Raw genomic sequence first — 14,596 nt, forward strand, 5'->3', positions numbered from 1 at the left:
GGATACAGGGAACAGGGGAAGTCTACAGGTGGATACAGGACACAGGGGAAGTCTAGAGGTGGATACAGGACACAGGGAAATTCTAGAGGTGGATACAGGACACAGGGGAAGTCTAAAGGTGGAAACAGGGGAAAATCTAGAGGTGGAAACAGGGGAATTCTAGAGGTGGATACAGGGCACAGGGGAAGTTTATAGGTGGATACAGGACCCAGGGGAAGTCTAGAGTGGGAAACAGGCACCAGGGGACGTCTAGAGGTGGAAACGGGACACATGGGAAGTCTAGAGGTGGATACAGGACACAGGGGAAGTTTATAGGTGGATACAGGACACAGGGGTGGATACAGCACACAGGGGAAGTCTAGAGGTGGATACAGGACACAGGGGAAGTCTAGAGGTGGAAACAGGGAACAGGGGAAGTCTAGAGGTGGAAACAAAAACCAGGGGACGTCTAGAGGTGGAAACAGGACACAGGGGAAGTCTAGAGGTGGATACAGGACACAGGGGAAGTCTAGAGGTGGATACAGGACACAGGGGAAGTCTAGAGGTGGATACAGGAAACAAGGGAAGTCTATAGGTGGATACAGGACACAGGGGAAGTCTAGAGGTGGATACACGACACAGGGGAAGTCTAGAGGTGGAAACAGGGGGAGTCTATAAGTGGAAACAGGACGCAAGGGAAGTCTAGAGGTGGAAACAGGGGAAGTCTAGAGGTGGAAACAGGACACAGGGGAAGTCTAGAGGTGGATACAGGACACAGGGGAAGTCTAGAGGTGGATACAGGGGAAGTCTAGAGGTGGAAACAGGACACAGGGGAAGTCTAGAGGTGGATAAAGGGGAAGTCTAGAGGTGGATACAGGACACAGGGGAAGTCTAGAGGTGGATACAGGACACAGGGGAAGTCTAGAGGTGGATACAGGACACAGGGGAAGTCTAGAGGTGGAAACAGGGGAAGTCTAGAGGTGGAAACAGGGAAAGTCTAGAGGTGGAAACAGGGTAGGTCTAGAGGTGGATACAGGGAACAGGGGAAGTCTAGAGGTGGATACACGGAACAGGGGAAGTCTAGAGGTGGATACAGGACACAGGGGAAGTCTAGAGGTGGATACAGGACACAGGGGAAGTCTAGAGGTGGATACAGGACACAGGGGAAGTCTAGAGGTAGATACAGGACACAGGGGAAGTCTAGAGGTGGAAACAGGACACAGGGGAAGTCTAGAGGTGGAAACAAAAACCAGGGGACGTCTAGAGGTGGAAACAGGACACAGGGGAAGTCTAGAGGTGGATACAGGACACAGGGGAAGTCTAGAGGTGGATACAGGACACAGGGGAAGTCTAGAGGTGGAAACAAGGGAAGTCTAGAGGTGGAAACAGGGTAAGTCTAGAGGTGGATACAGGGAACAGGGGAAGTCTAGAGGTGGATACAGGGGTCAGGTGAAGTCTAGAGGTGGATACATGGAACAGGGGAAGTCTAGAGGTGGATACAGGAAACAGGGGAAGTCTAGAGGTGGATACAGGACACAATGGAAGTCTAGAGGTGGATACAGGGAACAGGGGAAGTCTACAGGTGGATACAGGACACAGGGGAAGTCTAGAGGTGGATACAGGACACAGGGAAATTCTAGAGGTGGATACAGGACACAGGGGAAGTCTAAAGGTGGAAACAGGGGAAAATCTAGAGGTGGAAACAGGGGAATTCTAGAGGTGGATACAGGGCACAGGGGAAGTTTATAGGTGGATACAGGACACAGGGGAAGTCTAGAGTTGGAAACAGGGACCAGGGGACGTCTAGAGGTGGAAACGGGACACATGGGAAGTCTAGAGGTGGATACAGGACACAGGGGAAGTTTATAGGTGGATACAGGACACAGGGGAAGTCTAGAGGTGGATACAGGACACAGGGGAAGTCTAGAGGTGGATACAGGACACAGGGGAAGTCTAGAGGTGGAAACAGGACACAGGGGAAGTCTAGAGGTGGAAACAAAAACCAGGGGACGTCTAGAGGTGGAAACAGGACACAGGGGAAGTCTAGAGGTGGATACAGGACACAGGGGAAGTCTAGAGGTGGATACAGGACACAGGGGAAGTCTAGAGGTGGATACAGGAAACAAGGGAAGTCTATAGGTGGATACAGGACACAGGGGAAGTCTAGAGGTGGATACACGACACAGGGGAAGTCTAGAGGTGGAAACAGGGGGAGTCTATAGGTGGAAACAGGACGCAAGGGAAGTCTAGAGGTGGAAACAGGGGAAGTCTAGAGGTGGAAACAGGACACAGGGGAAGTCTAGAGGTGGATACAGGACACAGGGGAAGTCTAGAGGTGGATACAGGAAACAAGGGAAGTCTATAGGTGGATACAGGACACAGGGGAAGTCTAGAGGTGGATACACGACACAGGGGAAGTCTAGAGGTGGAAACAGGGGGAGTCTATAGGTGGAAACAGGACGCAAGGGAAGTCTAGAGGTGGAAACAGGGGAAGTCTAGAGGTGGAAACAGGACACAGGGGAAGTCTAGAGGTGGATACAGGACACAGGGGAAGTCTAGAGGTGGATACAGGGGAAGTCTAGAGGTGGAAACAGGACACAGGGGAAGTCTAGAGGTGGATAAAGGGGAAGTCTAGAGGTGGATACAGGACACAGGGGAAGTCTAGAGGTGGATACAGGACACGGAAGTCTAGAGGTGGATACAGGACACAGGGGAAGTCTAGAGGTGGAAACAGGGGAAGTCTAGAGGTGGAAACAGGGAAAGTCTAGAGGTGGAAACAGGGTAGGTCTAGAGGTGGATACAGGGAACAGGGGAAGTCTAGAGGTGGATACACGGAACAGGGGAAGTCTAGAGGTGGATACAGGACACAGGGGAAGTCTAGAGGTGGATACAGGACACAGGGGAAGTCTAGAGGTGGATACAGGACACAGGGGAAGTCTAGAGGTAGATACAGGACACAGGGGAAGTCTAGAGGTGGAAACAGGACACAGGGGAAGTCTAGAGTTGGAAACAAAAACCAGGGGACGTCTAGAGGTGGAAACAGGACACAGGGGAAGTCTAGAGGTGGATACAGGACACAGGGGAAGTCTAGAGGTGGATACAGGACACAGGGGAAGTCTAGAGGTGGAAACAAGGGAAGTCTAGAGGTGGAAACAGGGTAAGTCTAGAGGTGGATACAGGGAACAGGGGAAGTCTAGAGGTGGATACAGGGGTCAGGGGAAGTCTAGAGGTGGATACATGGAACAGGGGAAGTCTAGAGGTGGATACAGGAAACAGGGGAAGTCTAGAGGTGGATACAGGACACAATGGAAGTCTAGAGGTGGATACAGGGAACAGGGGAAGTCTACAGGTGGATACAGGACACAGGGGAAGTCCAGAGGTGGTTACAGGACACAGGGAAATTCTAGAGGTGGATACAGGACACAGGGGAAGTCTAAAGGTGGAAACAGGGGAAAATCTAGAGGTGGAAACAGGGGAATTCTAGAGGTGGATACAGGGCACAGGGGAAGTTTATAGGTGGATACAGGACACAGGGGAAGTCTAGAGTTGGAAACAGGGACCAGGGGACGTCTAGAGGTGGAAACGGGACACATGGGAAGTCTAGAGGTGGATACAGGACACAGGGGAAGTTTATAGGTGGATACAGGACACAGGGGAAGTCTAGAGGTGGATACAGGACACAGGGGAAGTCTAGAGGTGGATACAGGACACAGGGGAAGTCTAGAGGTGGAAACAGGACACAGGGGAAGTCTAGAGGTGGAAACAAAAACCAGGGGACGTCTAGAGGTGGAAACAGGACACAGGGGAAGTCTAGAGGTGGATACAGGACACAGGGGAAGTCTAGAGGTGGATACAGGACACAGGGGAAGTCTAGAGGTGGATACAGGAAACAAGGGAAGTATATAGGTGGATACAGGACACAGGGGAAGTCTAGAGGTGGATACACGACACAGGGGAAGTCTAGAGGTGGAAACAGGGGAGTCTATAGGTGGAAACAGGACGCAAGGGAAGTCTAGAGGTGGAAACAGGGGAAGTCTAGAGGTGGAAACAGGACACAGGGGAAGTCTAGAGGTGGATACAGGACACAGGGGAAGTCTAGAGGTGGATACAGGGAAAGTCTAGAGGTGGAAACAGGACACAGGGGAAGTCTAGAGGTGGATAAAGGGGAAGTCTAGAGGTGGATACAGGACACAGGGGAAGTCTAGAGGTGGATACAGGACACAGGGGAAGTCTAGAGGTGGATACAGGACACAGGGGAAGTCTAGAGGTGGAAACAGGGGAAGTCTAGAGGTGGAAACAGGGAAAGTCTAGAGGTGGAAACAGGGTAAGTCTAGAGGTGGATACAAGGAACAGGGCAAGTCTAGAGGTGGATACAGGGAACAGGGGAAGTCTAGAGGTGGATACAGGACACAGGGGAAGTCTAGAGGTGGATACAGGGAACAGGGGAAGTCTAGAGGTGGATACAGGACACAGGGGAAGTCTAGAGGTGGATACAGGACACAGGGAAATTCTAGAGGTGGATACAGGACACAGGGGAAGTCTAAAGGTAGAAACAGGGGAAAATCTAGAGGTGGAAACAGGGGAATTCTAGAGGTGGATACAGGGAACAGGGTAAGTCTAGAGGTGGATACAGGACACAGGGGAGTCTAGAGGTGGAAACAGGACACAAGGGAAGTCTAGAGGTGGATAAAGGGTACAGGGGAAGTCTAGAGGTGGATACAGGACACAGGGGAAGTCTAGAGGTGGAAACAGGAACCAAGGGACGTCTAGAGGTGGAAACAGGACACAGGGGAAGTCTAGAGGTGGATACAGGACACAGGGGAAGTCTAGAGGTGGATACAGGACACAGGGGAAGTCTAGAGGTGCATACAGGACACAGGGGAAGTCTAGAGGTGGAAACAGGGAGTGTCTAGAGGTGGAAACAAGACACAAGGGAAGTCTAGAGGTGGAAACAGGGCACAGGGGAAGTCTAGATGTGGATACAGGACACAGGGGAAGTCTAGAGGTGGATACAGGGCACAGGGGAAGTCTAGAGGTGGATACATGACACGGGGGAAGTCTAGAGGTGGAAACAGGAACCAGGGGACGTCTAGAGGTGGAAACAGGATACAGGGGAAGTCTAGAGGTGGATACAGGTCACAGGGGAAGTCTAGAGGTGGATACAGGACACAGGGGAAGTCTAGAGGTGGAAACAGGGAGTGTCTAGAGGTGGAAACAAGACACAAGGGAAGTCTAGAGGTGGAAACAGGGGAAGTCTAGAGGTGGAAACAGGACACAGGGGAAGTCTAGAGGTGGATACAGAACACAGGGGAAGTCTAGAGGTGGAAACAGGGACCAGGGAAGTATAGAGGTGGAAACAGGACACAGGGGAAGTCTAGAGATGGATCCAGTCTAGAGGTAGATAAAGGACAGGGAAGTCAGAATGACATTTCTGCAGTCTTAATCTGGATTAATCCGCCATGAGGACATACACACACAGAGAGGATTGCTACCAGTGTCAACTAGTACACACAGGAACTACTCTGGCTGTACGCCCACTCTCTCTCCGTACTCTCTGTCTGTCTTCGTGAGAGACTAGGGAGTGACAGTCATCCTGTGAGCCATAAAGAAACATGCTGGGTCTGACAGACAGACAGACAGACAGACAGACACTGGCTAGACACAGAGTAATGGACACCTTGGAGGAAAAGGCCAGACTCCTGTAATCTCTGTCAGTGTTATAGAACAGGGAGAAGTAGGTTCCTGGTTTAATCAGAGAACACACGTCGGTTATCCAGTGACCACACATTATCTCTGCGTCATTGCTTCACATGACATCAAAATGGCGTCACAGACGAGACATGGGGCTCAGCACATTGAATGAACAGTACTCAAATCAAATCAAATGTATTTATATAGCCCTTCGTACATCAGCTGATATCTCAAAGTACTGTATCGAAACCCAGCCTAAAACCCCAAACAGCAAGCAATGCAGGTGTAGAAGCACGTTGGCTAGGAAAAACTCCCTAGAAAGGCCAAAACCTAGGAAGAAACCTAGAGAGGAACCAGGCTATGAGGGGTGGCCAGTCCTCTTCTGGCTGTGCCTGGTGGAGATTATAACAGAACATGGCCAAGATGTTCAAATGTTCATAAATGACCAGCATTGTCAAATAATAGGTCTGGGACAGGTAGCACGTCCGGTGCCGCAGGCAGAACAGTTGAAACTGGAACAGCAGCATGGCCAGGTGGACTGGGGACAGCAAGGAGTCATCATGTCAGGTAGTCCTGAGGCATGGTCTTAGGTCTCAGGTCCTCTGAGAGAGAGAGAAAGAAAGAGAGAAAGAGAGAATTAGAGAGAGCACACTTAAATTCACACAGGACACCGAATAGGACAGGAGAAGTACTCCAGATATAACAAACTGACCCTAGCCCCCCGACACATAAACTACTGCAGCATAAATATTGGAGGCTGAGACAGGAGGGGTCAGGAGACACTGTGGCCCCATCTGATGATACCCCCGGACAGGGCCAAACAGGAAGGATATAACCCCACCCACTTTGCCAAAGCATAGCCCCCACACCACTAGAGGGATATCTTCAACCACCAACTTAACATCCTGAGACAAGGCCGAGTATAGCCCACAAAGATCTCCGGCACGGCACAACCCAAGGGGGGGGCGCCAACCCAGGCAGGAAGATCACATCAGTGACTCAACCCAGACAAGTGACTCAGCCCTCCTAGGGACGGTATGAGAGAGCCCCAGTAAGTCAGTGACTCAGCCCCTGTAATAGAGTTAGAGGGAGAGAATCCCAGTGGAAAGAGGGGAACCGGCCAGGCAGAGACAGCAAGGGCGGTTCGTTGCTCCAGAGCCTTTCCGTTCACCTTCACACTCCTGGGCCAGACGAAACTCAATCATATGACCCACTGAAGAGATGAGTCTTCAGTAAAGACTTAAAGGTTGAGACCAAGTCTGCGTCTCTCACATGGATAGGCAGACCATTCCATAAAAATGGAGCTCTATAGGAGAAAGCCCTGCCTCCAGCTGTTTGCTTAGAAATTCTAGGGACAATTAGGAGGCCTGCTTCTTGTACGGCAGGACCAAATCAGACAGATAGGTAGGAGCAAGCCCATGTAATGCTTTGTAGGTTAGCAGTAAAACCTTGAAATCAGCCCTTGCTTTGATAGGAAGCCAGTGTAGGGAGGCTAGCACTGGAGTAATATGATCAAATTGATTGGTTCTAGTCAGGATTCTAGCAGCCCTATTTAGCGCTTTGTCCGGGTAGCCGAAAAGTAGAGCATTGCAGTAGTCTAACCTAGAAGTAACAAAAGCACAGATGAATTGATGACAGACTCTAACGTTGTAGGGTAACCTTGCAGAGTTAAATGATCTGCATAATTTTTGGACAGAAAGTTTCTGAAAGTTTCTGATACTCTACTATTCCCTACTGTACTGAACTGTACTCTACTCTACTGTACTCTACTGTTCTGTTCTGTACTGTACTGAACTGTACTCTACTGTACTCTACTGTTCCCTACTGAACTCTACTGTTCCCTACTGAACTGTACTCTACTGTTCTCTACTGAACTGTACTGTACTCTACTGTACTCTACTGTTCTGTTCTGTACTGTACTGAACTGTACTCTACTGTACTCTACTGTTCCCTACTGAACTCTACTGTTCCCTACTGAACTGTACTCTACTGTTCCCTACTGAACTGTTCTGTACTGTACTGTACTGTACTCTACTGTTCTGTACTGTACTGTACTCTACTCTACTGTACTCTACTGTTCTCTACTGTACTCTACTATTCCCTACTGAACTGTACTGTACTGTACAGTACTCTACTCTACTGTACTCTACTGTTCCCTACTGAACTGTACTCTACTGTTCCCTACTGAACTGTTCTGTACTGTACTGTACTGTACTCTACTGTTCTGTACTGTACTGTACTCTACTCTACTGTACTCTACTGTTCTCTACTGTACTCTACTATTCCCTACTGAACTGTACTGTACTGTACAGTACTCTACTCTACTGTACTCTACTGTTCTCTTCTGTACTCTACTATTCCCTACTGAACTGTACTCTACTGTTCTCTACTCTACTGTACTCTACTGTTCTCTACTCTACTGTACTCTACTGTTCTCTACTCTACTGTACTCTACTGTTCTCTACTCTACTGTACTCTACTGTTCTCTACTGTACTGTACTCTACTGTTCTCTACTGTACTGTACTCTACTGTTCTCTACTGTACTGTACTGTACTCTACTGTTCTCTACTCTACTGTACTATACTGTTCTCTACTGTACTCTACTATTCCCTACTGAACTGTACTCTACTGTTCTCTACTGAACTGTACTGTACTCTACTGTACTCTACTCCACTGTACTCTACTATTCCCTTCTGAACTGTACTCTACTGTACTCCACTGAACTGTACTCTACTGTTCCCTTCTGAACTGTACTCTACTGTTCCCTTCTGAACTGTACTCTACTGTACTCTACTGAACTGTACTCTACTGTTCCCTTCTGAACTGTACTCTACTGTACTCTACTGAACTGTACTCTACTGTACTGAACTGAACTTAAACCTTAATCTTATCCCTTAAATGTAATCTTAACCTTAACCCTAGCACCTACCTTTTAACCTTAACTTTGCCCTTAAGCCTAGCCATTAACCCTTAACCTTAGCCCTTAACCCTAGCCCTTAACCCTTAACCTTAGCCCTTAACCATTAACCCTTAACCCTTAACTCTTAACCTTAACCCTAGCCCCTAACTTTTAACCTTAACTTTTGCCCTTTCCCTTAACCCTTAAACTTTAACCTTAACCCTTAACCCTTAAACTTTAACGTTAACCCTTAACCCTTAAACTTTAACCTTAACCCTTAACCCTTAACCATTAAACTTTAACCTTAACCCTTAACCCTTAAACTTTAACCTTAACCCTTAACCCTTAACCATTAAACTTTAACCTTAACCCTTAACCCTTAACCATTAACCTTAACCCTTAACCCTTAACCCTTAACCCTTAAACTTTAACCGTAACCATTAACCATTAAACTTTAACCTTAACAAACAGTTGTTTTTAAGAAGGTAACACCATTTTGGCTAAAACATCAATATATACAAAGAAATATATAAATGAAAAAGTAACCCAATAAAATATCAATAAGGAGGCTATATACAGGGGGTACCGGTACAGAGTCAATGTGGAGGCTATATACAGGGTGTTACGGTACAGAGTCAATGTGGAGGCTATATACAGGGTGTTACGGTACAGAGTCAATGTGGAGGCTATATACAGGGTGTTACGGTACAGAGTCAATGAAGAGGCTATATACAGGGTGTTACGGTACAGAGTCAATGTGGAGGCTATATACAGGGTGTTACGGTACAGAGTCAATGTGGAGGCTATATACAGGGGGTACCGGTACAGAGTCAATGTGGAGGCTATATACAGGGTGTTACGGTACAGAGTCAATGTGGAGGCTATATACAGGGGGTACCGGTACAGAGTCAATATGGAGGCTATATACAGGGTGTTACGGTACAGAGTCAATGTGGAGGCTATATACAGGGTGTTACGGTACAGAGTCAATGTGGAGGCTATATACAGGGTGTTACGGTACAGAGTCAATGTGGAGGCTATATACAGGGTGTTACGGTACAGAGTCAATGTGGAGGCTATATACAGGGTGTTACGGTACAGAGTCAATGTGGAGGCTATATACAGGGGGTACTGGTACAGAGTCAATGTGGAGGCTATATACAGGGGGTACTGGTACAGAGTCAATGTGGAGGCTATATACAGGGTGTTACGGTACAGAGTCAATGTGGAGGCTATATACAGGGGGTACCGGTACAGAGTCAATGTGGAGGCTACATACAGGGGGTACCGGTACAGAGTCAATGAAGAGGCTATATACAGGGGGTACCGGTACAGAGTCAATGTGGAGGCTATATACAGGGGGTACCGGTACAGAGTCAATGTGGAGGCTACATACAGGGGGTACCGGTACAGAGTCAATGAAGAGGCTATATACAGGGGGTACCGGTACAGAGTCAATGTGGAGGCTATATACAGGGGGTACCGGTACAGAGTCAATGTGGAGGCTATAAACAGGGGGTACCGGTACAGAGTCAATGTGGAGGCTACATACAGGGGGTACCGGTACCGCGTCAATGTGGAGGCTATATACAGGGTGTACCGGAACAGAGTCAATGTGGAGGCTATATACAGGCGGTACCGGTACAGAGTCAATGTGGAGGCTATATACAAGGTGTTACGGTACAGAGTCAATGTGGAGGCTATATACAGGGGGTACCGGTACCGCATCAATGTGGAGGCTATATACAGGGGGTACCAGTACCGCGTCAATGTGGAGGCTATATACAGGGGATACCGGTACCGCGTCAATGTGGAGGCTACATACAGGAGGTACCGGGTCAATGTGGAGGCTACATACAGGAGGTACCGCGTCAATGTGGAGGCTACATACAGGAGGTACCGGGTCAATGTGGAGGCTATATACAGGGGGTACCGGTACCGCGTCAATGTGGAGGCTATACACAGGGTGTACTGGTACAGAGTCAATGTGGAGGCTATATACAGGGGGTACCGGTACAGAGTCAATGTGGAAGCTATATACAGGGTGTTACAGTACAGAGTCAATGTGGAGGCTATATACAGGGTATTACGGTACCACGTCAATGTGGAGACTATATACAGGGTGTTACGGTACAGAGTCAATGTGGAGGCTATATGCGGGGGTAGAGGTCAATGTGCAGGGGTAAAGGTCAATGTGCGGGGGTAAAGGTCAATGTGAGGGGGTAGAGGTCAATGTGAGGGGGTACAGGTCAATGTGCGGGAGTACAGGTCAATGTGAGGGGGCACAGGTCAATGTGCGGGAGTACAGGTCAATGTGAGGGGGCACAGGTCAATGTTAGAGGGTACAGGTCAACGTGAGGGGGTACAGGTCAATGTGAGGGGGTACTGGTCAATGTGAGGGGGCACAGGTCAATGTTAGAGGGTACAGGTCATTGTGCGGGGGTACAGGTCAATGTGAGGGGGTAAAGGTCTATGTGCGGGGTTGCAGTAGAAAAAACTACAATCTCAAAGCAAATACTATGTTTAATGTTAATAGAAATTATTTTCAATCAAATAAAGGCTTTAGTTTCTTTAAATCGTAGTAAATTGGTTCGATTAGTGCTGGAAAACTAATGGTAAACACTGTGACAACCAACCCATACTGGTTACCACAGGAAAACTAATGGTACTAACCAACCCATAATGTGTGACATCCAACTCCACTATGGAGCTGGTTACCACAGGTGGACAGAGTGTGTTTGGTGGCTGATATCTCCATGTTAGATTAAGATATGAGGATAGTAAAGGTCCCCATTTCAACCCAACGCCTTGGTCTTTCTCTTGTTATTGAACATTTATACTGGTGCTGAGTAATACCAACCAACTCCGCTCTCCCCTTCTAAACAGGTCTGTCTGGTGCTGAGTAATACCAACCAACTCCGCTCTCCCCTTCTAAACAGGTCTGTCTGGTGCTGAGTAATACCAACCAACTCCGCTCTCCCCTTCTAAACAGGTCTGTCTGGTGCTGAGTAATACCAACCAACTCCGCTCTCCCCTTCTAAACAGGTCTGTCTGGTGCTGAGTAATACCAACCAACTCTGCTCTCCCCTTCTAAACAGGTCTGTCTGGTGTACAGGTTGGACAGGTCTGTCTGGTGTACAGTCTGGGCAGGTCTGTCTGGTGTCTGGTGTACAGGTTAGACAGGTCTGTCTGGTGTCTGATGTACAGGTTGGACAGGTCTGTCTGATGTCTGGTTGGACAGGTCTGTCTGGTGTTCGGTCTGGACAGGTCTGTCTGGTGTACAGTCTGGACAGGTCTGTCTGGTGTCTGATGTACAGGTTGGACAGGTCTGTCTGGTGTACAGTCTGGGCAGGTCTGTCTGGTGTCTGGTGTACAGGTTGGACAGGTCTGTCTGGTGTACAGTCTGGACAGGTCTGTCTGGTGTCTGATGTACAGGTTGGACAGGTCTGTCTGGTGTACAGTCTGGGCAGGTCTGTCTGGTGTCTGGTGTACAGGTTGGACAGGTCTGTCTGGTGTACAGTCTGGACAGGTCTGTCTGGTGTCTGGTGTACAGGTTGGAAAGGTCTGTCTGGTGTACAGTCTGGACAGGTCTGTCTGGTGTCTGGTGTACAGGTTGGACAGGTCTGTCTGGTGTACAGTCTGGGCAGGACTGTCTGGTGTACAGTCTGGACAGGTCTGTCTGGTGTCTGGTGTACAGGTTGGACAGGTCTGTCTGGTGTCTGGTGTACAGGTTGGACAGGTCTGTCTGGTGTACAGTCTGGACAGGTCTGTCTGGTGTCCAGGTTGGACAGGTCTGTCTGGTGTCTGATGTACAGGTTGGACAGGTCTGTCTGATGTACAGGTTGGACAGGTCTGTCTGGTGTACAGTTTGGACAGGTCTGTCTGGTGTACAGTTTGGACAGGTCTGTCTGGTGTCTGGTGTACAGTTTGGATAGGTCTGTCTGGTGTCTGATGTACAGGTTGGACAGGTCTGTCTGATGTACAGGATGGACAGGTCTGTCTGATGTACAGGTTGGACAGGTCTGTCTGGTGTACAGGTTGGACAGGCCTGTCTGGTGTACAGTTTGGACAGGTCTGTCTAGTGTACAGTTTGGACAGGTCTGTCTGGTGTACTGTTTGGACAGGTCTGTCTGGTGTCTGATGTACAGTTTGCATGAAAAGTGTTTAACTACATTTCTCTAGTCATGCTGAGGCATAATTGAGGACATTTGAAGTTCGCCTCGTCATGAATTATAAATATGTTTTCTCTCTTCCAGGTCCAGCACGAGGCCTTGCACATCTGTTTACCAGGAGAGAGAGCCCTGTCACAAGAGATAGAGTCCTTCCACCACAGCTACTGAGGCCTTATCTAACACTGTATCAGGACCATTCTGCAGAGGAACCACCATTAATAACAACCTGACAGTTTCAGTTGTCTGGAGTAAAGGATCAGAAGTCATTGAGAGCAAGACAGAGTCCCTGCCAAGAATTATGCCAATATAGCCTCCTCAGTATCTCCAGCAGACAACCACTCTAGAGGTGCTAACGTAGTCCCTCTCCAGCAGTAACCATGGACGACCATTGGCAGAACAATGTGAACCAGCAGGGCACTGAGATCCCCACCTACGGGGAGGGAGGCGGCCAGGAGTACCCCTACCAGGCTGACTTCCCCCAGCAGGAGGGTGGGGGGGACGAGGATGCTAGGAGTGATGCCACGGAAGGTCACGATGAGGATGCAGAGGCGATGTACGAAGGAGAGTACCAGGGGATCCCCCACCCTGACGAGATCAAGGCGGCCCAGCGGGCGGCCAGGGCCGAGGCCAGGAAGAAGGCCAGGCTGGCAGCAGCGATGCCGGATGAGGAGGACCTGGCAGAACAGTATGAGAACATCATGGAGGACTGTGGGCACGGTCGTTTCCAGTGGACCCTGTTTATCGTGCTGGGCATGGCGCTGATGGCGGATGGCGTGGACGGATTTGTGGTGGGCTTCGTGTTGCCCAGCGCCGAGAAGGACATGTGCATATCCAACGCCAACAAGGGCATGCTGGGTAAGTCACAGTTAAAAGTTATTTGGGGGCGGCTCAATAAAACCTGTTGTTATGGAACACCTTCTGAGAATGGTTCTTCTAAACTGTTTAAAACTTCTTTGGGATAGGGGGCGGTACTTTGACATCTGGATGAAAAGCGTGCCCAAAGTAAACTGCCTGCTACTCAGGCCCAGAAGCTAAGATATGCATATAATTGGTAGATTTGGATAGAAAACACTCTAAAGTATAACAGAACTGAAATGGCAGGCGAAACCCCAAGGACAAACCATCCCCCCCAAAGAAATTCAGCATAACACTGATTTCAATGGCTGGCATTTTTATTTTAGGGCGAAATCCTCCCTGATTGCAGTTCCTAGCGCTTCCACTAGATGTCAACATTCTTTAGAAAGAGTTTCAGGCTGTTTTTTGGAAAAATAACCCCTCCCCCAGCCCCAGGCCCTCCCCCAGCCCCTCCCCCAGTCCCTGCCCCAGCCCCAGGCCCTCCCCCAGCTCCTCCCCCAGCCACTCCCGCTGTGACTAGGCTGTGACCTGGTTGAAGGCTAACTGTGATGCCTGAGGCCTGGTACAAGGACATACCGTTTGTAGAGGGGTAGCATTTCGAGGGATACTAATCCACAGTGAGGTGCACTGACAGCCCACCACAGTAACACATGCCGCTAGTCTAAGCTAAGCTGCTTACTCAACTGTAATTAGGGCTGTAGTATAAACCCAGGACAGTGGGGGCCTGAGAGACATGAGACATATACTGTAGCTGCTTCTCGCAACGACGGTCTACTGACACACACTAGTACTGATTTCCTCTCACTTCAGGTCAAAATGGCCGCCATGTTTTCCAAAACGTTTTAGAAAGGCAGACTGAGGCAGATCAAGAACAACATCTGCACTCTGATTGGAGGATTCCAAAAAATTACCCGCTCGTTAGCGCTGCCAATCAAAATGACCCACATAATAAAAAGTTGCTCATTTTCAATGTAAGATAGTTCGGTAACATTGCCTATC

The 14,596-nt window shown here is 49.0% G+C and overlaps 1 protein-coding gene across 1 annotated transcript in view; it reads left to right on the forward strand.

Annotated features, from left to right (window-relative positions):
* The window catches only part of LOC139385042 (synaptic vesicle glycoprotein 2B-like), a 64,742-nt gene that overhangs the window by 25,186 nt on the left and 24,960 nt on the right, over positions 1–14,596 (forward strand). The window contains exon 2 of the mRNA XM_071130080.1: positions 12,827–13,597. Within this exon, the coding sequence (XP_070986181.1) occupies positions 13,120–13,597 (478 nt within the window). The 5' untranslated portion in view covers positions 12,827–13,119. The remainder of the gene's footprint in view (positions 1–12,826; positions 13,598–14,596) is intronic.

This window comes from Oncorhynchus clarkii, chromosome 26 (genome assembly GCF_045791955.1).
Source record: "Oncorhynchus clarkii lewisi isolate Uvic-CL-2024 chromosome 26, UVic_Ocla_1.0, whole genome shotgun sequence".
NCBI classification, from domain to species: domain Eukaryota; kingdom Metazoa; phylum Chordata; class Actinopteri; order Salmoniformes; family Salmonidae; genus Oncorhynchus; species Oncorhynchus clarkii.